This window comes from Pristiophorus japonicus, chromosome 22, assembly GCF_044704955.1.
Source record: "Pristiophorus japonicus isolate sPriJap1 chromosome 22, sPriJap1.hap1, whole genome shotgun sequence".
NCBI classification, from domain to species: Eukaryota; Metazoa; Chordata; class Chondrichthyes; family Pristiophoridae; genus Pristiophorus; species Pristiophorus japonicus.
The window spans coordinates 69,607,168-69,635,117 of NC_091998.1; the positions used below are offsets into that span (position 1 = coordinate 69,607,168).

Sequence of the window (27,950 nt, forward strand, 5' to 3'; positions counted from 1 at the left end):
GGAGGGGGTACAACGGGAGTGGGAGGGGGGTACAGCGGGAGTGCGAGTGGGTACAGCGGGGGGAGGGGGTACAGCAGTGGGGAGGGGGTACAGCGGGAGTGGGAGGGGGTACAGCATGGGGGCATACAGCGGGAGTGGTGGGGGGTACAGCGTGGGGGGAGGGGGGGGTACAGCGGGAGTGGGAGGGGGTACAGCATGGGGGCGTACAGCGGGGGAGGGGGTACAGAGGGGGGTACAGCGTGGGGGGGTACAGAGGGAGTGGGGGGGTACAGCGTGGGGGCGTACAGCGGGAGTGGGGGGGGGTACAATGGGGGGGAAGGTGGGTGTGCGGCAGGGGGAAGATTGGAGCTGGATTTACCGGGAGTAATGTGCACAGTCTGGGTCACGGGGGAAGAGTCCATCAGGCAGGGTGGGGGGGGGGGGGGGCGGGGGAAAGAGTCCATCAGGCAGGTTGTGGGGGGGGGGAAAGAGTCCATCAGGCAGGGTGTGGGGGGGGGGGCGGGAAAGAGTCCATCAGGCAAGGTGTGGGGGGGGGGGAAAGAGTCCATCAGGCAGGGTGTTGGGGGGGGGGGGGGGAGAAAGAGTCCATCAGGCAGGGTGTGGTAGGGGGGGGGGAAAGAGTCCATCAGGCAGGGTGTGGGGGGGGGCGGGAAAGAGTCCATCAGGCAGGGTGTGGTGGGGGGGGGGAAAAGAGTCCATCAGGCAGAGTGTGGGGGGGGGCGGGAAAGAGTCCATCAGGCAGGGTGTGGGGGGGTCGGGAAAGAGTCCATCAGGCAGGGTGTGGTAGGGGGGGGGAAAGAGTCCATCAGGCAGGGTGTGGGGGGGGGCGGGAAAGAGTCCATCAGGCAAGGTGTGGGGGGGGGGGGGGGAAGAGTCCATCAGACAGGGTGTGGGAAAGAGTCCATCAGGCAGGGTGTGGGGGGGGGGGGAAAAGAGTCCATCAGACAGGGTGTGGTAGGGGGGGGAATGAGTCCATCAGACAGGGTGTGGTGGCGGGGGGAAGAGTCCATCAGGCAGGGTGAGTGTGCAAGTCAATGGGTCACATCAGTCAGGGGATGGATTGAGGAGTTGAAGTGTGCAAACCAGCGTGAGTGTGCAAGGGAACATTCTGGTCCCTCGGAGTGTGCACCTGCTCTGGCCTCACACCCACCGAGAGCAGCTCCAGCAAACGTACAGCAGGCGCCCATCTTAAAGAGTTTATTGTGATGAGAATATTACAGACCGAGGGTTGGGTGGAGGCCTTTGCCCCAGTGGAGAACGATCCCCTCAGCCACTGAATACAGAAATCGCCTGAGAGAAGCCTTTCAGAGGAGGATGGGAAACCTCCCATAAATCATTGTAGGGTCAGGATTCCTGATTGGCCAGTGTTTACATAACGGAGAATTAAAGTAAAATCTCGGGTGCGATTCTACAAGCCCAACACCAGACAGCACCCTTGGCACAAGGGTTTGATAGTCATCACCAGGGCCCCACCCTGTGCCCATCCCGGGAGCAGGTAGGCCCCTCTACGCATCCCACCACCCTGGCACACGGAGAATCTCCTCCCCAACACAGGGTGCCCACACTAGTGCAAGTGGCAGGCTACACAGTTCCAATCGGCCATCAGATACTGTTCACACCTGGTAACAGTGAGCATCGCCTCCCCCCAGCCCCCACCCCGTCCCTCTGACCCCCCCCGACTGTCCTCGACACCCCCCTGCGTCCCCGACCTCGTCCCCCCCACCTCCAACCCACACCCACTTCTTCCCCGAGCCACCCCCCCCCCACCCCCGAGCCATCCACTCCAGTCCCTGAGCACCCTGCCCCCCCGCTGGAGCGGTTTCGGAAGCTCGGAGGATTGAGGGGGGGTCTCGAGGTTGCCATTATTGAGAGGACTGGTCTGTCGGGTGAAAGCGGGATGGGGGGGTGCAGGGGACACGGTGTGGGCAACCCATCAAGTCATTAATTGACCAAACTAACTGTGTGCGCGCTCGATCATTAAATGTAGTCGTTGGGTACAAAAATAATCAGAAAGACTAATGGAGTGTTAGCCAGTATAACTAGAGAATATACAGGGGAGGAAGTTATTCGAGAGCTTTACTAATTGGATGATCTTTCAGAGAGACGGTGAGTCTATGATGCTGTCATTAGTGGACAAAAATATTTCTGCTCATCACAGCAAGTGAGAGAGATTTATATAGCGCCTTTCATAACCAAGGTGCTTTTTGAAGTGTAGTCACTGTTGTATTGTGGGAAACATGGCAGCAAACCTGCGCACAGCAAGCTCCCACACACAGTGATGTGATAATAACCAGATAATGTGCTTTAGTGATGTTGGTTGAGGGTTAAATATAGTTGGAGTTAAGATACAATTCAGCCATTCTGTGATTGACTAGGGGAACAGTCTCAAGGGGCTGAATGACCTCCTTCTGTTCCGATGTATCAGACAGACATCTTACAGTCAATACACATTTTTGTGCGGCGTGTAAGTCTACAAATGGATTGATTATTTCAAATTTTCAGTCGTTCCAAAATCACATCTAAAGTCTGTGTTTTGGGAATAGTTTGTCACGTTGATTTGGGAACCGTCCGGACCCTCTCCGAGTCAGTCTGCCACGCAGTGCTGAGAACATTCTTCGCTTCCAGATGGTTTTGCCGCACATCTGCCAGGATTATTTACACAGGAGATTCTAAAATTGGTTCAGGAGGCGATTCCCCGATTGGATTCTGACCCCTTCCATGACCCTCGAGTTCAAAGGACTCAGCCTCCCAAGTCATTGGGCCCAATGGCGGCCATTAGATATATCCGGGCGATGAGAGAGGCTGCTCCCAATCTTCACAGTTAAAGAGTGAGTGGCTGCTTCGAAGAAGAAACCAGCTCCCACTTGCAAATAAAATTAAATCATTTCTCCACCAGCTGTACATGGCATAGTTGGTCCGTTTACATCGTCGCAAATGTTCACACAGTCTTTGGGAACCCGCCCCAAGTTACAAATGTTCACGGACCACGGACTGGGGGAGGGGTGTTCCAGCTCACCCCTTTCACAGTTTATTGTTCCTCCCCCCTGAACCCCTCTCCAGCTCCACACACAGTCATTGACTCAATGATGGGGGGAATCGAACTCTTCGGCTGGAGGGGTGGGTGGGGGAATTATCGTTCGGGCCACAGGGCAAGTGGCTACAGCTTGTGAGCCGAGTGGGCAGGGGGCAGGTGTGGGGAGGGGTACCAGGCAGTGAATGGGTACAGTCTGTGACGGAGCAGGTTTTCGTAGGAGGTGCCCACAGCGAGGTGTTTGTACAGATCCAGGGGATAGCTGGGGGAGCCGAACGCCGGCCCCTGAATGGCTGGGATCATGAAGGAGTTGAGAGTGAGCGAGGGGATGAAGGGTGAGTAAAGGGCTTGGCTCTTCACGTGGTCCAAGTGATGGGCATAGCCGGCTGGGAGGCGTGAACGCACCGCCTCGAAGTACGCCGAGTCCTGGGGCATCAGGGGCCAGCCTGGACCGCCAGGCACTGGGTGCTTGGGGTCGCCGCCCATCGCCTTTCTATCACCGCCACCCTGCCCGTCCTTGGCCTCCGTATCCTTGGCGACCAGCAGAGGGGAGACGATGCGAAGCTTCTTCCCGTAGGTGGTGTCCAGCTCCGTCTGGCTCCGCTGGGCGGGCCGGCAGGTGGGGGGGCCGCTCTTGGCATTGCTCGGCGGCCCCTCGCTCTTGGGCCGCTTTGCCGGGACCCTCCGGGGCAGGGCCACGCTGATGGGCGGCACCCAGCAGGCCTTGGGGTGGCCTTCGAAGGACGAGGAGGCCCTGCTGGTGAAGGAGCTCCACCTGAGGGGCGAGGGGCTGCTCTTGGACTCAATGACCCAGGGCGGCTGGGTTGGGGGGCTGCTGGCTCGCGGGAGGCTGAGGTCCGTCGGTTGGTCATTCGCATCGAGCCTTCCGTAGCGCCGCTCTGGTTTCTGCGCCTCGGACAGCAGCGCCGGGACACTGCCGCCAAACACCCGGAAGCTTCTCGGATTGGCGTAGCAACCAAAAGCGCCGCTTTTGTTGGGGTAATGGAGGAGGGGCTTCACTATCCCGTGAACGTACGGGCTGCAGCTAAAGTTCCCGAAGCACCGCGGAGGTTGGCAATGCTCGGCCGCCCTTCCTTTGGGATCCTGCTCTTCCTGCGCCCCGTGGCCATTGGCCGAGGGGACCAGCGAGGGCTTCGAGGGGTAGAGCTGGTACTTGGCCACGGCGCTGGGAAAGGGCCACTCCGAGCGGTATTCCGGGTGGCTTTGCCTTGGGTGTTGAATGTGACGGATCACGGAGGGCCTGTGGATGCTGGCCTCGGGGGAGGAGGTGGAAACAGGGGGCATGGTCCCAATCTCGCTGCCCTTGACCCCAGCAGGGGATGCTGGGCTGCCCACGGCGTTGAAACCAGGCGAGGTTCTGTCACTACCTTGCGCGAGAAATTTCTTCTTGGCCAAAGGAGACATTATCTCTTGTTGCCTTGCGAAGCGAGGGCTCGGCTGGGGGCCCTTTCCCGCCTCGGGTGATGCCCGCGTTGGATGGTTGTCCTCGCTGGTCGCGGAGGCTCGGGGTCGGCGCGAGTCGGTCCCGTCATCCTCACAGGTGGCAGTGCGCCCCCCGCCCGTCTCCTCCGACACACACTCAGTGCCAACAGCATTGGTGCGGTGACCATTACCACCCACGGGATCGCGGCCAATGGTGGTCCCGGAGACTCCGTCCGGTGAGGGCCCGCGGGTGTCCCACTGATCCTCCGACGCCTCGCTCTGCGTGGGCCTCTCGCCGGGTCTCGCCGCGTCCCGCAGTGGGGAACGGTTCCCGCTATTGTCCGGGAGCACGGGTTCATAAAGCGGCTGGTCTTTGGAGTCTTCGCTCCCAGCTGTAGTGTTTCCTGGGCTCGGGGGCTCCGAGTCCACAGACACGTCCTCAGTCTTCTCCCCTCCAGCATCTTCAGAGTCCACGTGAGGGAATACCTGCGGGGAGACACAAGCATCGAGTCTTTAGGCACAAGGTAGGGAACTGAGGCTCGAACAAGGTGTTGCTGCGCGCAGCTTATAGCGAAGGTAGAGAAGTGACAGTCACTTGTACTTGGTCAGCTGATGCTATTCCCACACCTCGTTTCCCTGAGATAGTATTTACAGCACAGAAACAGGTCATACGGCCCAATTGCTCATGAGGTGTTAATGCTCCAAAGCAGCCTCCTACGACCCTACTTCTAACCCTATCACCATATCCTTCGTGTGTTTATCCAGCTTCCCCTTAAATGCATCGATACTATTCGCCTCAACCCCTCCCTGTGGCAGTGAGTTCCACATTCTCACCGCTCTCTGGGTGAACAAGTTTCCCCTGAATTCCCCATTGGATTTATTAGTGACTGTATTATATTGATGGCCCCTGGTTCTGGTCTCCCCCATCGACCCTATCTAACCCTTTCATAACCCTCCACCAGGTCGCCCCTCAGCCTTGTCCTTTCTAGAGCAAAGATCCCAGCCCATTCATCTGTTCCTGGTAGTTAAAACCTTGCAGTTCTATCATGGAACTACTTTGTGCACTGTTCCCAGTGCCTCGATTGGGAGAATGCTGAATGTGGGCACTCACGGGTCAAGTGCTCCTACCCATTCCACCATCGGAACAGAAGAAATAGCAGGAGTCGGCCATTTGGCCCCTCGAGCCTGCTCCGCCATTCAATAAGATCATGGCTGATCCGATCCTGGCCTCAACTCCACTTCCCTGCCCGCTCTCCAGAACCCTTGACTGCCCTATCGCTCAAAAATCTGTCTATCTCCACCTTAAGTATATTCAGTGACCCAGCCTCCACAGCTCTCTGGGGCAGAGAATTCCACAGATTCACAACACTCAGAGAAGAAATTCCTCAGTTTTAAATGGGCGACCCCTTACTCTGAGACTATGCCCCCTAGTTCGAGAGTCCCCCACGAGGGAAAACATCCTCTCTGCATCTACCCTGTCCAGCCCCCTCAGAATCTTATACGTTTCAATAAGATCCCCTGTCACTCTTCTAAACTCCAATGAGTACAGGCCCAACCTGCTCAACCTTTCTTCATAAGTCAACCCTTTCATCTCAGGAATCAACCGAGTGAACCTTCTCTCAACAGCCTCCAATGCAAGTATATCCCTCCCTAAATACAGAGACCAAAACTGTACGCAGTACTCCAGGTGTGGCCTCACCAATATCCTGTACAGTTGGAGCAGGACTTCCCTGCTTTTATACTCTATCCCCCTTGTAATACGAGTGTGATACCAAAGTCAAGACACATTGTCCACTACTGGCAAATTAAGTTAAGCGTGATTAAAAATTCATCTCCACAATAAGCAGCACTTGGCATTGCGGATTCCGGTCACAAGTTCCCACGGTAACATGTGGGCCTACTTGCCTCGAGACGGAGACATGGCCTTCTGTGGAGTGTTGAAAGGCCTTCAATCATCCCAAGGCCTCAGAGGGTCCCGGGCGGAGCAATCACCTGGCACTTCACTCACTCTGCTCCCTGGCTCTGGGCTGAAGGCCATCTCCAAGCGGATGGCCAAATTTTGTAAGCCCTCCCGTTTAGACCATTTGCAGCCAGTTCCTCAGCCTGGAGGCTGCCACACCAAGCCTGCAGCTAGTGGGAGTGTTACAGCTTTCTCACTGCAGAGCCAGAGAGACCGTCAGGGGCTGACTGAGATGAGGGGTTGCCTTATGAAGAAAGGTTGAACAGATTCGGCCTATACTCATTGGAGTTTAGACGAATGAGAGGTGATCTTATTGAAGCATATAGGATACTGAGGGGATTTGACAGGGTAGATGCAGAGAGAATATTCCCCCTCGTGGGGGAATCTAGAACTAGGGGGCATAGTTTCAGAATAAGGGGCCGACAATTTAGAATTGAGATGAGGAGGAATTTCTTCTCTCAGAGGGTTGTAAATCTGTGGAATTCTCTGCCCCAGGGAGCTGTGGAGGCTGGGTCATTGAATATATTTAAGTGGAGACAGATTTTTGAGAGATAAGGGAGTATAGGATTATGGGGAGCGGGCGGGGAAGTGGAGCTGAGTCCATGATCAGATCAGCCATGATCGTATTGAATGGCGGAGCAGGCTCGAGGGGCCGAATGGCCGACTCCTGCTCCTATTTCTATGTTCTTACACCACTCCCACTGTACAACCATAGGGAGATGGTCAGCGGGACAGGCTGGGCTGGGTTACCGAGACCTGGTTCACATACCCTGTTCGTGTCCCCACTCCGCTGCTCGCTGTCTTTCACCCATTTCCGTTTGCTGTACTTCTCCTTCTGCTCGGCACACGATCTCTTCGCCTCCTTGTGCTTGATGACGTTGTACTGTTTCCGAGGCTTGTAGGCTGGCAAGGGCTTGTCCTCCTCCCCCTTGATGTGCCGTTCATACGGCAGGACCAGTCTGCTGGAGAGAGGTGGAGGAGGGTCAGAGCAGATTGCCATAACCGCACCAGGAGACTATTCTGATATCTGCTGCCGTTACTCCGTGTCACTCCGTGTTACCCCGTATCACTCCCTGTCACTCTGCGCTCCCTGTCCCGCGAGAGGGAAACAGGCCAGGCCTGGTCTACCTGTACAGCTGTGTAAAAACACCAGCTTCTCCTGGTGTCCCGGCCAACAGTTCCTCCCCCAACCAGCGTCAGGAACAAAAGATCGCACTGCTCATTTATTCACTTGCGGTTTGAGATCTTGTGACTTGAGAACGTTTCCCGAAATAAAACTCCAGAAATGATCAATTAACCAAAGGTCTGCAAAGCACTTTTGTGAGAGGAATTCTGAGATGCCGTGTAAATACAACTTCACTGAATGGGGGATTGTAGACAGAGCTTTACTCTGTATCTAACTCCCTGTACCTGCCCTGGGAGTGTTTGATGGGACAGTGTAGAGGGAGCTTTACTCTGTATCTAACCCGTACTGTACCTGCCCTGGGAGTGTTTGATGGGACAGTGTAGAGGGAGCTTTACTCTGTATCTAACCCCCTGTACCTGCCCTGGGAGTGTTTGATGGGACAGTGTAGAGAGAGCTTTACTTTGTATCTAACCCCCTGTACCTGCCCTGGGCATGTTTGATGGGACAGTGTGGAGGGAGCTTTACTCTGTATCTAACCCCCTGTACCTGCCCTGGGAGTGTTTGATGGGACAGTGTAGAGGGAGCTTTACTCTGTATCTAACCCCCTGTACCTGCCCTGAGAGTGTTTGATGGGACAGTGTAGAGGGAGCTTTACTCTGAACCTAACCCCATATACCTGCCCTGGGAGTGTTTGATGGGACAGTGTAGAGGGAGCTTTACTCTGTATCTAACCCCCTGTACCTGCCCTGGGAGTGTTTGATGGGACAGTGTAGAGGGAGCTTTACTCTGTATCTAACCCCCTGTACCTGCCCTGGGAGTGTTTGATGGGACAGTGTAGAGGGAGCTTTACTCTGTATCTAACCCCCTGTACCTGCCCTGAGAGTGTTTGATGGGACAGTGTAGAGAGAGCTTTACTCTGTATCTAACCCCCTGTACCTGCCCTGAGAGTGTTTGATGGGACAGTGTAGAGGGAGCTTTACTCTGAACCTAACCCCCTATACCTGCCCTGGGAGTGTTTGATGGGACAGTGTAGAGGGAGCTTTACTCTGTATCTAACCCCCTGTACCTGCCCTGGGAGTGTTTGATGGGACAGTGTAGAGGGAGCTTTACTCTGTATCTAACCCCCTGTACCTGCCCTGGGAGTGTTTGATGGGACAGTGTAGAGGGAGCTTTACTCTGTATCTAACCCCCTGTACCTGCCCTGAGAGTGTTTGATGGAACAGTGTAGAGAGAGCTTTACTTTGTATCTAACCCCCTGTACCTGCCCTGGGCATGTTTGATGGGACAGTGTGGAGGGAGCTTTACTCTGTATCTAACCCCCTGTACCTGCCCTGTGAGTGTTTGATGGGACAGTGTAGAGGGAGCTTTACTCTGTATCTAACCCCCTGTACCTGCCCTGAGTGTTTGATGGGACAGTGTAGAGGGAGCTTTACTCTGAACCTAACCCCCTATACCTGCCCTGGGACTGTTTGATGGGACAGTGTAGAGGGAGCTTTACTCTGTATCTAACCCCCTGTACCTGCCCTGGGAGTGTTTGATGGGACAGTGTAGAGGGAGCTTTACTCTGTATCTAACCCCCTGTACTTGCCCTGGGAGTGTTTGATGGGACAGTGTAGAGGGAGCTTTACTCTGTATCTAACCCCCTGTACCTGCCCTGAGAGTGTTTGATGGGACAGTGTAGAGGGAGCTTTACTCTGTATCTAACCCCCTGTACTTGCCCTGGGAGTGTTTGATGGGACAGTGTAGAGGGAGCTTTACTCTGTATCTAACCCCCTGTACCTGCCCTGGGAGTGTTTGATGGGACAGTGTGGAGGGAGCTTTACTCTGTATCTAACCCCCTGTACCTGCCCTGGGAGTAAACCTATGATCCAATTAGTTCCCAATTCTGGAATTTGATTGGTTGTTTGAAAGGAGCGTGGTGCATGGGATCTGACCACTCAGCTGTGGGCTGGGGCTGGATGGCCCTGAATATTGAGTCTGACAGACGGGCCTGGGCACCGGTCCACTGACAGACAGTGGGCGGGGGCCCGACTGTACCGAGTACCAAGGCCATGCGCGGCGCGGCACGGCACGGCGGGAGCACGCACCTCTCGTAGTGTCGGCGAGTACACGTGGCAGCACTGGTGCTCCCGGGGTTACCGCCCAGCTCGTCGTAGATGTTCTTCCACAGGCGGCTCGTTGTAACCTGAGGGGGAAGAAAGCAAACCAGCGGTCGGCACGTGCTTATGGTCCCGGACCGCAAACCCACCGACCTCGAGCTCGAATCCCAGCGCAGCAGCTTGGGAATAAACGGCACACAATACATGGAAACGCTGCTGGATTGTCGTAAACACCCAACTGGTTTGCTCATGGCCCCCTACTGAGGGAGCGCCGCACTGTCGGAGGGGCAGTACTGAGGGAGCGCCGCACTGTCGGAGGGGCAGTACTGAGGGAGCGCCGCACTGTCGGAGGGGCAGTACTGAGGGAGCGCCGCACTGTCGGAGGGGCAGTACTGAGGGAGCGCCGCACTGTCGGAGGGGCAGTACTGAGGGAGCGCCGCACTGTCGGAGGGGCAGTACTGAGGGAGCGCCGCACTGTCGGAGGGTCAGTACTGAGGGAGCGCCGCACTGTCGGAGGGTCAGTACTGAGGGAGCGCCGCACTGTCGGAAGGTCAGTACTGAGGGAACGCCGCACTGTCGGAGGGTCAGTACTGAGGGAGCGCCGCACTGTCGGAAGGTCAGTACTGAGGGAACTGTGCACTGTCGGAGGGGCAGTACTGAGGGAACTGTGCACTGTCGGAGGGGCAGTGTTTTGGATATAAAAGATCCGAAGGCACTATTGAAGAAGGATAGCCTGACCAATATTTATTCCTGAACCAACATAATTAGATTTTCTGGTCATTATCAGATTGCTGTGTGTGGGAGCTTGCTGTGTGCAAATTGGCTGCCGCGTTTCCCACATTGCAAAACAGACCAAGCTCCATCTCGTTCACCTGCTACCCTCCTGATAGGCACAAGATGGAACGATAATGGCGTTGTTAACTGATCGAGATTGATCAAAGCGATCGGTCTCAACCATCAGCTGTTAACTCACGACCATCTCCAGCCAATCAAACCTTGCACCCAGACTGTGTACGTGGGGAAAGGGCTGGGTAGGGCAGTCGATGTTTGAGCAGGGGCCGGAACGCGGCCATCTATTGTTAACAATCCTGTGTCTGAGCACACTTCCTGCTACAGTGCCGACCCGAGTAACCGCTTCATTTCTACATCTCAACTCAACCGTTACATTGGGAATTCCCCAGCAACCAGGGGCTGGCCCCGGCCCGCAGGGGGAGCAGGCCGCCCGACACCTGTGCCCCCTACCCTCATCCCCCACACCTCCCCCCTCCCCACACCTCCTCCCTTCTCCTCCCTTCCCCCCCCTCCACACTTCCCCCATCCCCCCTCCCCTCCCACACCTCACCCCCCACACTTCCCCCATCCCCCCTCCCCTCCCACACCTCACCCCCCACACTTCCCCCATCCCCCCTCCCCTCCCACACCTCCCCCCCCACACCCCTCACACCTCCCCCCCCACACCCCTCACACCTCCCCCCCCAAACCTCCCCCCATCCCCACCTCCAAACCTCCCCCCACCCAACACCTCTCCTCTCCTCCCCCCCAATCCCCCTCCTCTCTCCCCCCCCCAATCCCCCTCCTCTCTCCCCCCCTCCCCCTTCCCCCTTCCCTAAGAGACATAGGGAGCAAGAGAGAGACAGACAGAGGGAGCGAGAAAGAGAGACAGAGGGAGCGAGAAAGAGAGAGAGACAGACGGAGCGAGAAAGAGAGCGAGAGAGCGAGGGAGAGAGAGTGAGAGAGTGAGAGTGATAGTGAGAGAGAGAGCGAGGGCGAGCAGGAGGGGTGCGGGACTTGCAGTGTCCCAGAAGAGCTGCCGGCAGCAGTTTCTTATTTTAACTCCCGAGTCCCAGCTGGTGCAGCTGCCACAGATTGTGCATTGGCTGCGACTCTCAGCGCGGGGCTGGGCCGGGCTGGGCACGCGGGGAGGAGGTGCCTGCGTCATTGTTCCCAGCTGGCGACACACAGCTCAGGGGGGGTGCCACAGCTGCAACCCTTGCGGCCCCCAGGGGGAGGGGGTGCCGCCCACCGACCACGTAGCCCCGCCCACCGCCCCCCGGGGTCCCGCGCAGCTTCCAATTGAAACGAAACACACATGCATGGACTTCTTAACGGGTTGTGGAGTCCGAACAAATATTGCGGGGAGCATTGGGCGAGGATGGCAGTAGGGTCAAGGATCGCCTGAGCTGGGCCACTGTCCATCTGGGGAGCCGGGGCATTATCCGAGGGGGCTTCTCTGTATCCGAGTCCAGTCACCCCCCCGCCCCGAGCCAGGGACCCAGAGGTGGAGCAGGGAAGGAGCCAAGGGGGCAGTAACCATGGTTGTGGAGAGCAGCCTCGTGGCCCTGTGAAAGGGAGCGAGGGCCCGCACACAAAGCCCAGTCCCCCAAACAATGGGGTCTCTCTCTCCCCCTCCCACTCCCACTCCCCAGGGCACAGGCCGTCCAAGAGCCCCCCAACACTTAGCTCCGTGCCAAACTAAAAGCTTTAAGACAGAAAAAAAACTAAATGTTTGCAACATGTTGTGGGCTTTGCTGCCAATCCTCTCAGCAATTCCGAGCCGAGGGTTCCTGGGAACCAAAGTCTGGATATGTACCCATGACCCAGAGGTCAAAGGCCAGGGTTCAGTGTCAGTGGAAAGCCGAGACCTTGATCTGTTGTGTCCCGGCTGTTCTGGAAGCTGGGTTATGAAGGAGACCGTGCAATGGTTGGACACCGACCAACTCGAGCCCCTGGTGGGTAAAGGAGACATTTACTGGCTGTTTTTGTTAGATGGGAACGCAGTCCCGGGAGTGAAAGTGCAGCAGGGCCCAGTAATTCAGGCTTTGGTTCAAAGAGTTCAGAACTTTCTCTCCAGTCTGTCGCTCAATGTGGTTCCCAACTCCCCTTTGACTGATTCCAGGAGCGTCCGTCACATGACTTCCTGCTCCCGCTCTCTCCCTATTGGTCGCCCAACACGTCTGTCTCTGCTACGCCCCGCCCCCACACATCCTTGATTGGATGATTCTGGACCATCTCTGATATTTTTCTAACGAATAAACAAAGCGCCCGCGATGATGGTTCTCCCGGACTTTGTTCTGTGTGTCCGGAAAATAATATTCCATTGCTGGAGACGCCAGGCCGATGCGGGGGGGGGGAAACACTGACACGGGGGGAAGAGGGACACAGCGGGGGGGGGGACATGGGGGGGGACGGGGACATGGACACGACACGGTGGGGGGGGGGACACGGATACGGGGGAGGGGGGGAACACGGACACGGGGGAGGGGGGGAACACGGACACGGGGGATGGGGGAACACGGGGGAGGGGGGAACACGGACACGGGGGAGGGGGGAACACGGACACGGGGGGGGAGATCACGGGGAGGGGGGGACACGGGGAACACGGGGGGAGGGAGGGAGGGAACACGGGGGGAGGGAGGAAGGAACACGGGGGGAGGGAGGGAGGGAGGAAGGAACACGGGGGGGAGGGAGGGAGGGGGAACACGGGGGGGATGGAGGGGGGGCACAGGGGGACACACACGTTGAGCAGATGCTCCCACAGTGACGTTCTCCGGTGCTACACACACAATAGACCCATCGAACTTGCCCCACACCAGGGTGGCCGGAACTGGCCAGGAATGCAGGTGGACAGTCTGCCCATCGCTACCCAGAGGGAGAAAAGGTTCAGTCAGCAATGAATACAAAGATTACTCACTGCTTCGTAACCACCCAGCTTCTCAACTGCCTTGTACAGCGTCGACAGATTGACTGAGGGGAAAAGAAGGTTCACAATATCAGCGAGACTCAAAAATCTCCAACCAGGTCAAGTGCGAAGGTCACGGAAGGTCACTGAAGGTCACTTTCACCCTTTGTCACGAGGTAACCTGGTACGGTTCGCAGTGAGAGTCTACACAGATCATGGGACAGTGTCACACTCCCTCTGAACACCAACATTTCCCAATCTCTCACCAGTTCAAAAATACTCTGCTTTTCTATTTTATGTACCAAAGTGGATAACTTCACATTTCGCCACATTATGTTCCATTTGCCATGTTCTTGCCCACTCACTCAGCCTGTCTCTATCCCCCTGAAGCCTCCTTGCATCCTCCTCACAACTTACATTCCCACCGACTCTCACCTCTGACCCAGAAGGTTGTGGGTTGTTCAACGACCACACCAGAGATTTGAGCACATAATCCAGGCTGACACTCCCGGTGCAGAACTAAGGGAGCGCTGCACTGTCGGAGGGGCGGTACTGAGGGAGAGCCACACTATCGGAGGGGCGGTACTGAGGGAGCGCCACACTGTCGGAGGGGCAGTACTGAGGGAGCGCCGCACTGTCGGAGGGGCGGTACTGAGGGGGTGCCGCACTGTCGGAGGGGCAGTACTGAGAGAGTGCCGCACTGTCGGAGGGGCGGTACTGAGAGAGCGCCGCACTGTCGGAGGGGCGGTACTGAGAGAGCGCCGCACTGTCGAAGGGGCGGTACTGAGGGAGCGGTGCTCTGTCGGAGGGGCAGTACTGAGGGAGTGCCGCACTGTCGGAGGGGCAGTTCTGAGGGAGTGCTGCACTGTCGGAGGGGCAGTTCTGAGGGAGCGGTGCTCTGTCGGAGGGGCAGTACTGAGGGAGTGCCGCACTGTTGGAGGGGCAGTTCTGAGGGAGTGCTGCACTGTCGGAGGGGCAGTACTGAGGGAGTGCTGCACTGTCGGAGGGGCAGTTCTGAGGGAGCGGTGCTCTGTCGGAGGGGCAGTACTGAGGGAGTGCCACACTGTCGGAGGGGCAGTTCTGAGGGAGTGCTGCACTGTCGGAGGGGCAGTACTGAGGGAGTGCCACACTGTCGGAGGGGCAGTTCTGAGGGAGTGCTGCACTGTCGGAGGGGCAGTTCTGAGGGAGCGGTGCTCTGTCGGAGGGGCAGTACTGAGGGAGTGCCGCACTGTTGGAGGGGCAGTTCTGAGGGAGTGCTGCACTGTCGGAGGGGCAGTACTGAGGGAGTGCTGCACTGTCGGAGGGGCAGTTCTGAGGGAGCGGTGCTCTGTCGGAGGGGCAGTACTGAGGGAGTGCCACACTGTCGGAGGGGCAGTTCTGAGGGAGTGCTGCACTGTCGGAGGGGCAGTACTGAGGGAGTGCCACACTGTCGGAGGGGCAGTTCTGAGGGGGTGCTGCACTGTCGGAGGGGCAGTTCTGAGGGAGTGCTGCACTGTCAGAGGGGCAGTACTGAGGGAGCACCGCACTGTCGGAGGGGCAGTACTGAGGGAGCGGTGCTCTGTCGGAGGGGCAGTACTGAGGGAGTGCCGCACTGTTGGAGGGGCAGTACCGAGGGAGCGCCGCACTATCGGAGGGGCCATCTTTCAGATGAGACGTTAAACCGAGGCCCCGTCTGCCCTCAGGTGTCACTATTGGAAGAAGAGCAGGGGAGTTCTCCCCGGTGTCCTGGACAATATTTATCCCACAACCAACATAATCTGGTTATCTGGTCATTTATCTCATTGTTGTGTGTGGGAGCTTACTGTGCACAATTTGCTGTCACGTTTCCTACATTACAACAGTGACTACACTTCAAAAAAGACTTCCTCTGCTGTGAGGCACTTTGGGAGATCGTGAGGCTGTGAAAGGCGCTATATAAATGCAAGTTCTTTCTATTTTCACTGGGTGTGTGATGGAAGTGTGGTACAGCCAGTGCACAGAGAGATGTTTGGGTCTGCAATGCTCCCTCCCTAACTCTAAGCCTCTCCAAACCCCTCGCCAGCGGACCCCAACTCAAGGACGGCTGAAACTCACCTTGCTTAAAGCCCAAGTGTGGGATTCTCTCGATGGGAGTTCCCCGCTCCTTCATAAACTGGTGCAGCTCAGTGAGGAACTGCTGCCCCATGCTGCTGATGGTCAGATCCTTGCCCGCAGGGATCGTTCCAGCCATCCCACTGTCCGTGGCCAGCACTGCAGGAGCTTCATTCAATTCACATTGCATCTGGAACCGGAACACAGCAGAAGTGAGCAGATCCACATTGCAACGTGTCATCCCAAACCGGCTGATTATACACAGACTGACCGATACCCCGGAGTGAGTTACAGGCTGGGGTCTAATGGGGGGGTTCATATAGACTGACCGATACCCCGGAGTGAGTTACAGGCTGGGGTCTAATGGGGGGGTTCGGGGGTTTATATAGACTGACTGATACCCCGGAGTGAGTTACAGGCTGGGGTTTAATGGGGGGGTTCATATGGAATGACCGATACCCCGGAGTGAGTTACAGGCTGGGGTCTAATGGAGGGGTTCAGACTGTACCACACTGATTGAGAGGAGTGGGATACGGGCTGCATCACACTGACCTGGGGGGTGGGGGGGAAGGCGGTACGGGCTGTACCACACTGATCGGGGGGCGGGGGTAATGGGCTATACCACACTGATCAGGGGGGTTCAAGTTGTATCACACTGGGAGGGGTGGGGGTACGGGCTGTACCACACTGCAGGGATCCCCCGTCCCGTGTACTTGTGCAGTCAATGCCCGTTCTGATTCAACCGTATTTTAGGAGTGTCCAACCGAAGTGATAAGACCATAAGCAAGAGGCCCCTCGAGCCTGCTCCGCCATTCAATATGATCTTCAACCTCCACTTTCCCACCCGAGCCTCATATCTCTTGATTACCCTAGAGCCCAAAAATCTATCGATCTCAGCCTTGAATATAGCCAGAGACTGAGCCTCCATAGCCCTCTGGGGCAGAGAATTCTGAGACTGTGACCCCTGGTTCTAGATTCTCCAGCCCGGGGGAAACAACCTCAGCATCTACCCTGTCAATCCCCCTCAGAATCTTGTACGTTTCAATGAGATCACCTCTCATTCTTCTAAACTAAGTATCGGCCCAATCTTGAGGATGTAATGAGCAGGGTGGATAAGGGGGAACCAGTGGATGTGGTGTATTTGGATTTCCAGAAGGCATTCGATAAGATGCCACATAAAAGGTTACTGCACAAGATAAATGCTCACGGGGTTGGGGGTAATATATTAGCATGGATAAAGGATTGGTTAATGAACAGAGAACAGAGAGTCGGGATAAATGGGTCATTTTCCGTAGGCAAACGGTAACTAGTGGGATGCCGCAGGGATCGATGCTGGGGCCTCAACTATTTACACTCTATATTAATGATTGGATGAAGGGTCCGAGTGTAATGTAGCCAAGTTTGCTGATGATACAAAGATGGGTGGGAAAGCAAGTTGTGAGGAGGACACAAGAAATCTGCAAAGGGATAGAGACAGGCTCAGTGAGTGGGCAAAAATTTGGCAGATGGAGTATAATGTGGGAAAATGTGAGGTTATCCATTTTGGCAGAAAAAAATAGAAAAGCAAATTATAATTTAAATGCAGAAAAATTGCAAAGTGCTGCAGTACAAAGGGACCTGGGGGTCCTTGTGCATGACATACAAAAAGTGAGTATGTAGATACAGCATGTAATCAGGAAGGCAAATGGAATAATGGCCTTTATTGCAAGGGGGATAGAGTATAAAAGCAGGGAAGTCCTGCTCCAACTGTACAGGGTACTGGTGAGGCCACACCTGGAGTACTGCGTACAGTTTTGGTCTCCGTATTTAAGGAGGGAGAAGCATTGGAGACTGTTCAGAGAAGGTTCACTAGGTTGATTCTGGAGATGAAGGGGTTGACTTATGAAGATAGGTTGAGTAGGTTGGAACTGTACACATTAGAGTTCAGAAGAATGAGAAACATATAAAGATATAAACATATAAGATAATGAGGGGGCTCAACAAGATGGATGCAGAGAGGATATTTCCACTCATATGGGAAACTAAAACTAGAGGACATAGTTTCAGAAGAAGGGGCCACCTATTTAAAACTGAGATGAGGAGAAATTTCTTCTCAGGGGGTTGTAAATCTGTGGAATTACCTGCCCCAGAGAGCTGTGGAGGCTGGGTCATTGAATATATTTAAGGCGGAGATACAGATTTTTGAGCGATAAGGGCATAAAGGGTTATGGGGAGCGGGCAGGTAAATGGAGCTGAGTCCATGATCAGATCAGCCATGATCTTATTAAATGGCGGAGCAGGCTTGTGGGGCCAAATGGCCGACTCCTGCTCCTGTTCCTTATGTTCTTATGTACACATTACTGATGAGGGGATCAGGCAGAGCACACTCAATGGCGGGAGAGAGGAGAGGTGCACTGGTTGTCAATGGAAACCAAGAGACATTTGTTGGTATAGTCTTCACTTCCAGGTGTGATCTTCAACCTGACGTGCTGCCATAGCAACATCACGGTGCTCCATGTTGCCATAGAGCGGGGAGTTGGGAGGAGGGGATGAGAGTAAATCGGGGAATGGACTGTGCAGCCTTGTAGTTTGATCGAAGGGTCTGGTGGGGACGTGCAGCAAGGTCAGTCGGGGAATAGACGCGGTACTTTCGTCAAGACACAGTGGGGCGACTGAGCTCAACCAGCCTCCATTTACCCCACCTCGCCCCTCGAACACCTTGGGTCACGAGGCTTCAAACCGACGCCGCAGTTTGACCTCAGTGAGGCTGACAATGACCTCGCCCTGGCCCTGCACACCGAGACATTCCGTGGGGATTAACCAGCCACTCGTTCTTGCGCACCATTACAGGAAGCGGAACTGCTGGGGCAAGTACCTCGGGCTGGGGGACATCCGCGTTGGCAGCGTCCGTGTCCGCGGGATCTCGCTGCTCACCACCGGCAGGCTGGGTGTTCGTCCTCCGCGATCGTCCCGTCAGGCTGGGGGCTGAAAACAAGTGGACAGACGGTGAGAAGGTTGTGCTGGGTTCCCCGTTTGTGCAGACAGTGTCTCACAGTGAATGGCAATCAATATCATCACCAATCTCAGCTTCCACAGGGAGTCACATTTCCAACACCATTTCAGCCAAATAACCAGATCTCAAACTCTCCGGCATCGGATAGTGTAACATCCAGAGCCATTGACTGATGTTTACAGCGCCCATCCAGCCTGTGCTGGGGAGACCCAGTGTAGGTTGGGTGATCGCTTTGCTGAACACCTCCGTTCAGTCCGTAAGTGTGGTCCCGGGCTTCTGGCCGCCTGTCACTTTAATTCCCCGCTCCACTCCCACTCTGACATCTGCGACCTCGGCCTCCTGCACTGTTCCAATGAAGCTCAATGCGAGCTCGATGAACAGCACCTCATCTTTCAATTGGACACCTTACAGCCTTCTGGACTCAACATTGAGTTCAACAATTTCAGAGCGTAACCCCTGGCCATCTTTAGCCGCCACCACCCCCCCCCCCCCCCCCCCCCACCTTACTCCGCCATTCACACCCTATCCAGACAAACCTTTTCCTAACCTCTATCATTACCATTTGAATTCGGCCCATCGTCCCTTTTGTCTCTCTAATCTCTCCTGCCTTTCCCCCTATCACAGACCTTCCCTTTTGTTCTTTCCTCCCCTTCCCCTTTCAGTGCTGAAGAACCGTTCGTTTCGAACATTCACCAGTTCTGACGAACATTGACAGACCCGAAACATTAACTCTGTTTCTCTCTCCACAGATGCTGCCTGACCCACTGAGATTTCCCAGCATTCTCTGGTTTTAGGTCTGTGCTGGTTCCTCTCCAGAGCAGTCCCCAACTAATCCCACTGCCCCGCTCTCTCCCCATAGCCCTGTATCAATCCCCAACTAATCCCACTGCCCCGCTCTCTCCCCATAGCTCTGTATCAATCCCCAACTAATCCCACTGCCCCGCTCTCTCCCCATAGCCCTGTATCAATCCCCAACTAATCCCACTGCCCCGCTCTCTCCCCATAGCCCTGTATCAATCCCAAACTAATCCCACTGCCCCGCTCTCTCCCCATAGCCCTGTATCAATCCCCAACTAATCCCACTCTCTCCCCATAGCCCTGTATCAATCCCAAACTAATCCCACTGCCCCGCTCTCTCCCCATAGCCCTGTATCAATCCCAAACTAATCACACTGCCCCTCTCTCTCCCAATAGCCCTGTATCAATCACCAAACTAATCCCACTGCCCCGCTCTCTCCCCATAGCCCTGTATCAATCCCAAACGAATTCCACTGCCCCGCTCTCTCCCCATAGCCCTGTATCAATCCCCAAATGAATCCCACTGCCCCACTCTCTCCCCACAGCCCTGTATCAATCTCCAAACTAATCCCACTGCCCCGCTCTCTCCCCATAGCCCTGTATCAATCCCCAGACTAATCCCACTGCCCCTCTCTCCCCCCATAGCCCTGTATCAATCTCCAACTAATCCCACTGCCCCGCTCTCTCCCCATAGCCCTGTATCAATCCCAAACTAATCCCACTGCCCTGCTCTCTGCCCATAGCCCTGTATTAATCCCAAACTAATCACACTGCCCCACTCTCTCCCCATAGCTCTGTATCAATCCCAAACTAATCCCACTGCCCCGCTCTCTCCCCATAGCCCTGTATCAATCCCCAACTAATCCCACTGCCCCGCTCTCTCCCCAGGGCCCTGTATCAATCCCCAACTAATCCCACTGCCCCGCTCTCTCCCCATAGCCCTGTATCAATCCCCAACTAATCCCACTGCCCCGCTCTCTCCCTATAGCCCTGTATCAATCCCCAACTAATCCCACTCTCTCCCCATAGCCCTGTATCAATCACCAAACTAATCCCACTGCCCCGCTCTCTCCCCATAGCCCTGTATCAATCCCAAACGAATCCCACTGCCCCGCTCTCTCCCCATAGCCCTGTATCAATCCCCAAATGAATCCCACTGCCCCACTCTCTCCCCATAGCCCTGTATCAATCTCCAAACTATTCCCACTGCCCCACTCTCTCCCCATAGACCTGTATCAATACCAAACTAATCCCACTGCCCCACGCTCTCCCCGTAGTCCTGAATCAATCCCAAACTAATCCCACTGCCCCGCTCTCTCCTCATAGCCCTGTATCAATCCCAAACTAATCCCACTGCCACGCTCTCTCCCCATAGCCCTGTATCAATCCCAAACTAATCCCACTGCCCCGCTCTCCCCATAGTCATGTATCAATCCCCAAACTAATCCCACTGCCCCGCTCTCCCCAGCCCTGTATCAATCCCAAACTAATCCCACTGCCACGCTCTCTCCCCATAGCCCTGTATCAATTCCAAACTAATCCCACTGCCCCGCTCTCCCCATAGTCATGTATCAATCCCCAAACTAATCCCACTGCCCCTCTCTCTCCCCATAGCCCTGTATCAATCCCCAACTAATCCCACTGCCCCGCTCTCTCCCCATAGCCCTGTATCAATCCCCAAACTAATCCCACTGCCCCGCTCTCTCCCCATAGCCCTGTATCAATCCCAAACGAATCCCACTGCCCCGCTCTCTCCCCATAGCCCTGTATCAATCCCCAACCGAATCCCACTGCCCCACTCTCTCCCCACAGCCCTGTATCAATCCCCAAACTAATCCCACTGCCCCACTCTCTCCCCATAGCCCTGTATCAATCCCAAACTAATCCCACTGCCCCGCTCTCTCCCCAGGGCCCTGTATCAATCCCCAACTAATCCCACTGCCCCGCATCAATCCCAAACTAATCCCACTGCCCCGCTCTCTCCCCATAGCCCTGTATCAATCACCAAACTAATCCCACTGCCCCGCTCTCTCCCCATAGCCCTGTATCAATCCCAAACGAATCCCACTGCCCCGCTCTCTCCCCATAGCCCTGTATCAATCCCCAAATGAATCCCACTGCCCCACTCTCTCCCCATAGCCCTGTATCAATCTCCAAACTAATCCCACTGCCCCACTCTCTCCCCATAGACCTGTATCAATACCAAACTAATCCCACTGCCCCACGCTCTCCCCATAGTCCTGAATCAATCCCAAACTAATCCCACTGCCCCGCTCTCTCCTCATAGCCCTGTATCAATCCCAAACTAATCCCACTGCCACGCTCTCTCCCCATAGCCCTGTATCAATCCCAATCTAATCCCACTGCCCCGCTCTCCCCATAGTCATGTATCAATCCCCAAACTAATCCCACTGCCCCGCTCTCCCCAGCCCTGTATCAATCCCAAACTAATCCCACTGCCACGCTCTCTCCCCATAGCCCTGTATCAATCCCAAACTAATCCCACTGCCCAGCTCTCCCCATAGTCATGTATCAATCCCCAAACTAATCCCACTGCCCCTCTCTCTCCCCATAGCCCTGTATCAATCCCCAACTAATCCCACTGCCCCGCTCTCTCCCCATAGCCCTGTATCAATCCCCAAACTAATCCCACTGTCCCACTCTCTCCCCACAGCCCTGTATCAATCCCCAAACTAATCCCACTGCCCCGCTCTCTCCCCATAGCCCTGTATCAATCCCCAAACTAATCCCACTGCCCCACTCTCTCCCCATAGACCTGTATCAATCCCAAACTAATCCCACTGCCCCACGCTCTCCCCATAGTCCTGAATCAATCGCAAACTAATCCCACTGCCCCGCTCTCTCCTCATAGCCCTGTATCAATCCCCAAACTAATCCCACTGCCCCGCTCTCTCCCCATAGCCCTGTATCAATCCCAAACTAATCCCACTGCCCCGCTCTCCCCATAGTCCTGTATCAATCCCCAAACTAATCCCACTGCTCTGCTCTCTCCCCATAGCCCTGTATCAATCCCAAACTAATCCCACTGCCCCATGCTCTCCCCATAGTCCTGAATCAATCCCAAACTAATCCCACTGCCACGCTCTCTCCCCATAACCCTGTATCAATCCCCAAACTAATCCCACTGCCCCCTCACTCCAGCCTAGCCCAGTCTCCACTCACCGACTCCAAGAAGGAGCAGAAGCAGTTGGTCCCTGGATGAACCCTCCTGCGGGGGGGTGGTCTCCACAGCCCAGGACCCCCAACAATTCCCAAATGCGAGAGGATTCCTTTCCCCTGCCCGCAGACTCAGTGATCGCCTAGTTTACAATACACGGCACAACAGGTGAAACTAGAAAAGGGAGACGTGCCTTTCTATAGCGCCTTTCACCTCCGGACGTCCCAAAGCACTTTACCACCAATGCAGGACTTTTGAAGTGTAGTTACTGTTGTGATGTAGGAAAGGCGGCAGCCAATGGGAAGGAGTGTTTGTCAGAGCAGGTACTGGGCTTGAGGTTAGTCTGGGCCTCATGTTTCTGCGAGCAATCGGGTGCAGACCACTCTCTGTTACACCGCCTTCCACCCCAAAGACTAACACCCATTTCTGTCTGTTTTTGTGACTGGAAGACTGTATCCAGTGGGGTTCCACAAGGCTCAGTGCTGGGTCCCCTGCTTTTTGTGGTATATATCAATGACTTGGATTTGAATGTACGGGGTATGATTAAGAAGTTTGCAGATGACACTAAAATCGGCCGTGTGGTTGATAATGAAGAAGAAAGCTGCGGACTGCAGGAAGATATCGATGGACTGGTCAGGTGGGCAGAGCAGGGCAAATGGAATTCAATCCGGAGAAGTGTGAAGTAATGCATCTGGGGAGGGCTAACAAGGCAAGGGAATACACATTAAATGGTAGGGCACTGAAGTGTAGAGGAACAAAGGGACCTTGGAGTGCAGGTCCACAGATCCCTGAAGGTAGCAGGCCAGGTAGATAAGGTGGTTAAGAAGGTATACAGAATACTGGCCTTTATTGGCTGAGGCATAGAATACAAGAGCAGGGCGGTTATGTGAGAACCATATAAAACACTGGTTAGGCCACAGCTGGAGTACTGCGTGCAGTTCTGGTCACCGTATTTCAAGAAAGATGTGATTGCACTAAAGAGGGTACAGAGGAGATTGAGGAGGATGTTGCCGGGACTGGAGAACTTTAGCTATGAGGAAAGATTGGATAGGCTGGGGTTGTTTTCTTTGGAACAGAGAATGCTGAGGGGATACCTTATTGAGGTGTATAAAATTATGAGGGGCCTGGATAGAGTGGATAGGACGGACCCATTTCCCTTGGCAGAGGGGTCAACAACCAGGTGGCATGAATTTAAAGTAATTGGTGGAAGGTTTAGAGGGGAGTTGAGGGGAAATTTCCTCACCCAGAGTGTGGTGGTCTGGAACTCACTGCCTGAAAGGGTGGTAGAGGCAGAAACCCTCACCACATTTGGATGTGCACTTGAAGTGCCGTAACCTACAGGGCTACGGACCGAGAGCTGGAAAGTGGGATTAGGCTGGGTAGCTCTTGGTCGGCCGAATGGCCTCCTTCCGTGTGTACATTTCTATGATTCTATGATGCCACATTATTAAATGTAGCAAGCTCCAATTGTCCTCCTCTGTTTACTTCCAGAGAGAGAGAGACAGAGAGAGACCAGACAGACAGAGAGACAGACAGAGAGAGAGAGAGGGAGAGACACAGACAGAGAGAGAGAGACAGACAGACAGACAGAGACAGAGAGACAGACAGACAGAGACAGAGAGACAGACAGACAGAGACAGAGAGACAGACAGAGAGAGAAAGAGAGAGACAGAGAGAGAGAGACAGAGAGAGAGACAGAGAGAGAGAGAGAGACACACAGACAGAGAGAGTCAGAGAGACAGACAGAGAGAGACAGAGACAGAGAGAGAGAGAGACAGAGAGACAGAGAGAGACAGAGAGAGACATGTGTTCACGAGTACAATTAGCTGAGTTTTATTGTTGAATAGATACTGTAGAATTTCCCTTTATTACTCATTTCCTCTTTGGAAACAAGAGATGAAAAGCAATGAGACAGAAACGGTTGTTGGTCCCTGAGCCCAGCCACCGCTCACTGTACAATCGCTCCGTTATTTAACGTCATCAACTGTCTATAAACTTAAGCTTCAAAATCACAATTGTCATTAAAATGGCACAGAAAGATCTCATTGATCAGAAACAACACATTGCTCGTCTCGGACCTGATAACGTCCCGATCTCCGTCTGGGGGTCAGAGTGCACCATCCGGGGGTCAGAGTGCACCATCCGGAGGAGGAGGGTGTCAGCGTGCACTGTCCAGGGTGGAGGGGGGTCAGACTGCACTGTCCGGGGGTCAGAGTGCACCGTCCGGGAGGGGGGTCAGAGTGCACCAGTACAGACAGGCCCCCAGCATTGTGTCCAGCGTTACCCCCCTCCCCAGTGCTGCCCCCCCCCTCAGCGCTGCTTGGCTATAATTACTGAGCCCTGCGGTTCCCTGGTCCATATTGTGCCTTTAACGATTAACGATTCACCCGTCGATTTGCTGAGCGCGAGTATTGAGAAATCCTCTCCGACTCCCTTATGGAGCAGAGCTGAAGGTCACAATTACATCGACATATCTCAGAGTATTCAGCATCGAGCGTACAGCACGGCACAGAAACAGGCCATTCGGCCCAACGGGTCCGAGCCGGGGTTTATGCTCCACACCAGCCGCCCGCCACCCTCTCCAGAGTAAATCACACCGACTGGTCAGGGCCATGACATTGTACACAGGGCGTCACAGCTCAGTGAAGTCTTCAGGTTCGAGGTTAGACAGCTGGGGGGGATAACTGGCCGGGGGGGGGGGGGATAACTGGCCAGGGAAGCTGAAGGCACGGCCGCCAATGGTGGAGCGATTATAATCAGGGGAGCCGCAAGAGGGCAAAATTGGAGGAGCGCAGAGATCTCGGGGGTTGTGGGACTGGAGGGGGTTACAGAGATAGGGAGGGGTGTAGGGGCTGAAGGGGGTTACAGAGATAGGGAGGTGTGTGGGGGCTGGAGGGGGTTACAGAGATAGGGAGGGGTGTAGGGGCTGGAGGGGGTTACAAAGATAGGGAGGGGTGTAGGGGCTGGAGGGGGTTACAGAGATAGGGAGGGGTGTAGGGGCTGGAGGGGGTTACAGAGATAGGGAGGACGAGGGCCAGGGACAGATTTGCCCGGGAGACGGAGGGGGAGCAGGGAGCTGCTGACTCGGCGGGGTGAATGAGCTGCGTGGACAGGCAATGTTCCCGTTAAGCTGCGCGGCCTCGCAGCGCCCCGGACTTCCCGCGCAGCCCGGTTTGTGAATGGACCACACGGCCCCTTAAAGGGGCCACGGACCCAAAATACAAATGAGTGGGAATATTGCCTGAGCGGGGCAGGTCCTGGGCTCAGTCGGGGCAGTAATCTGGGGGCATGAGGGTTGGCCTCAGCACCACTGAGCTGTAGAGGAGGGAAAAGTTCACCCCCCCAAACCCACCCTCGTGGGGCAGGAGCAGGATTGCATTGCATTCCACGACGATGCCTCACTCAGTCAAACAGCACAGCACCAGTCACTGGGCTTAACCCAGCGACACAAGTGACCAGGGGGTCTAACCGAGAGGTGTTTATAATTCACTGACAGTCTGCCATTCCCCACTGTCAGCATCTCAGGACTTCCCCTTTCTACAATCGGTACATGGTTAGAGATATTGGGAAATACTGAAACCGCCTGGGGGTGTTAAACCTCACTCCCTGCAGAGTCGCTCGCATCACAACACAGTCTTATTACAGCGGAATGACCACACTTTCTAAAAACACACACATGTACATCTAAATAAAACCCCTGTGGGTACTGAGTCACACGCTGGGTCAGAGTGCGAGCTGCGTCTTCAGCACAACGTTGGGACAGCACAGCACGTGACGGTGGGCAGCGGGGAACCGAGGAGTGGCTGACCCCACTCTCAGTGTTGTGTGAACAGGGCAAAAGGGAGGGGAGGGGGTCTGTGACTCTGGACCCTCGCCATCTCGGACCCCCACCGAGGGCTGACAATGACCCACAGGGCGATAGTATCCACACCACTGGCACTCCCACAGCGAGCACCGGCCAGTCCCGGCCACCGGGGTCCCACTCTCCCACCCCAGACACCGGGGTCCCTCCCGCCCACCCCGGAGTCCCACTCTCCCACCCCGGACACCGGGGTCCCTCCCTCCCTCCCTCCCACCCACCCCGGACTCTCCCTCCCACCCCGGACAGTCTGGCCACCAGCACGGCCCGAGTGCCAATACCCCCCAGCCTGTGAGCAGCTCAGGACACCGAGCCACCCAGCGCGAGGGCAGGCTGGGCTCCCTGCACCCCGCCACACAACCCGCCCAGGACCCTGCCCGCGGACCCTGCCCACGGACCCTACCTGCTCCTGACAACTAAACCTTCAACCCACAGCGGGTGGCTCTTTAAAGCAAGGCTGTGGAGCTGGAGGGTAAACTTCTGTATTCACAATAAGGCAATGTCCCTCTCACACACACACATACATATACACACACACAAATATATTATATATATATATATACATACACACACACACACATACCATACACACTCTCACAGATATATATACACATACACATATATACACATGATATCGATACAGACACATTATATATACTCACACACAGATACATACAGTTATGGATACACATTATATAACATAGACACATAGCTACACACACACAGCGTCACTCGGTGGTATAGAACCACACGTCCTGGGGCTGCTCACCATCCAGCACATTAACATTGAAACAAGTTGCTCAGACCATCGCCCGTCTCAACAAACCCATCCTGTGTATTTACTCACTTGCAAAAGTTCCCAGAAAGTGAGGTCAGAGCCCCGCGATGCACAGAGTTCCCATTCTCACAGACGGCAGAAAACGTGAACATTTAAAATAACAGAATTTGCGGCGACAACAAAAAATAAGCAGACGTCTGCTGAGAGATGCAGAGAGAAGTGCGGAGTGTGAGAGTTTGCACAGTGACAGTGACAGTGAGACAGAGACAGACACAGTGAGAGACAGACACAGTGAGCCAGTGACAGTGAGCCAGTGACAGAGAGACGATGCAATGTGAAACAATTACCCATTCGCAGACACTGACTCCGCTCGACCTGCGCCCGCTGCACGCTGTCAATTTCACCCGGCGCTCCGCCAAATGTCAGTTTCCGACTGCAGCCCCGCCTTTCCCTGAGCTCATTGGCCAGCTCCTCTGCATGCTGTCACAGAGCCCCAGCCGGTTGTGGTCCCCATCTCCTTAAAGGAGCCTCTCACCACTCTACCAAACTCCACACATTGCAAACTGCCCAAACATTGCAAATTGCCCAACTCCAAACATTGCAAACTGCATTGCCAATGCAACATTTCCAATTTATTGCAAAACCTCAAATGGCAAATTTGCTTTCCGTGTGTTCAGTGAGGTGTGCATCCAGGTACAAGAAGGACATGCATTTGTTTTTGGAGTGTAGTCGCTGTTGTATTGCGGGAAACGCAGCAGCCAATTTGCGCACGGCAAGCTCCCACACACAGCAATGTGATAAGGAGCAGATCATCTGTTTTAATGATGTTGGTTGAGGACACCAGAGCGTACTCCCTTGCTCTTCAGAATGGTGCCATGGGATCTTTTACATCCACCTGAGAGAGCAGACAGTTCCTCGGTTTAACACTCCATCGAAA

At 55.0% G+C, this 27,950-nt stretch overlaps 1 protein-coding gene across 4 annotated transcripts; it reads right to left on the bottom strand.

Annotated features, from left to right (window-relative positions):
* Nucleotides 1-1,782: 1,782 nt before the first annotated feature.
* On the bottom strand, nucleotides 1,783-27,524 carry LOC139235137 (AT-rich interactive domain-containing protein 5B-like). Of its 4 annotated transcripts, none has more exons than XM_070866351.1 (7): nucleotides 27,361-27,524; nucleotides 18,263-18,372; nucleotides 15,412-15,598; nucleotides 13,351-13,403; nucleotides 9,648-9,745; nucleotides 7,204-7,393; nucleotides 1,783-4,960 (listed from the first exon to the last, which is right to left on the bottom strand). In XM_070866351.1, the coding sequence occupies exons 1-7, from the start codon at nucleotides 27,362-27,364 to the stop codon at nucleotides 3,158-3,160; spliced, it is 2,445 nt and encodes an 814-aa protein (XP_070722452.1). In that variant the 5' UTR covers nucleotides 27,365-27,524; the 3' UTR covers nucleotides 1,783-3,157. The 4 variants fall into 4 exon arrangements, with proteins under 4 accessions (XP_070722452.1, XP_070722451.1, XP_070722453.1 ...); XM_070866350.1 differs by having other exon boundaries at nucleotides 7,204-7,396; XM_070866352.1 differs by lacking the exon at nucleotides 27,361-27,524 and adding an exon at nucleotides 27,083-27,262 and having other exon boundaries at nucleotides 7,204-7,396.
* Nucleotides 27,525-27,950: the final 426 nt, after the last annotated feature.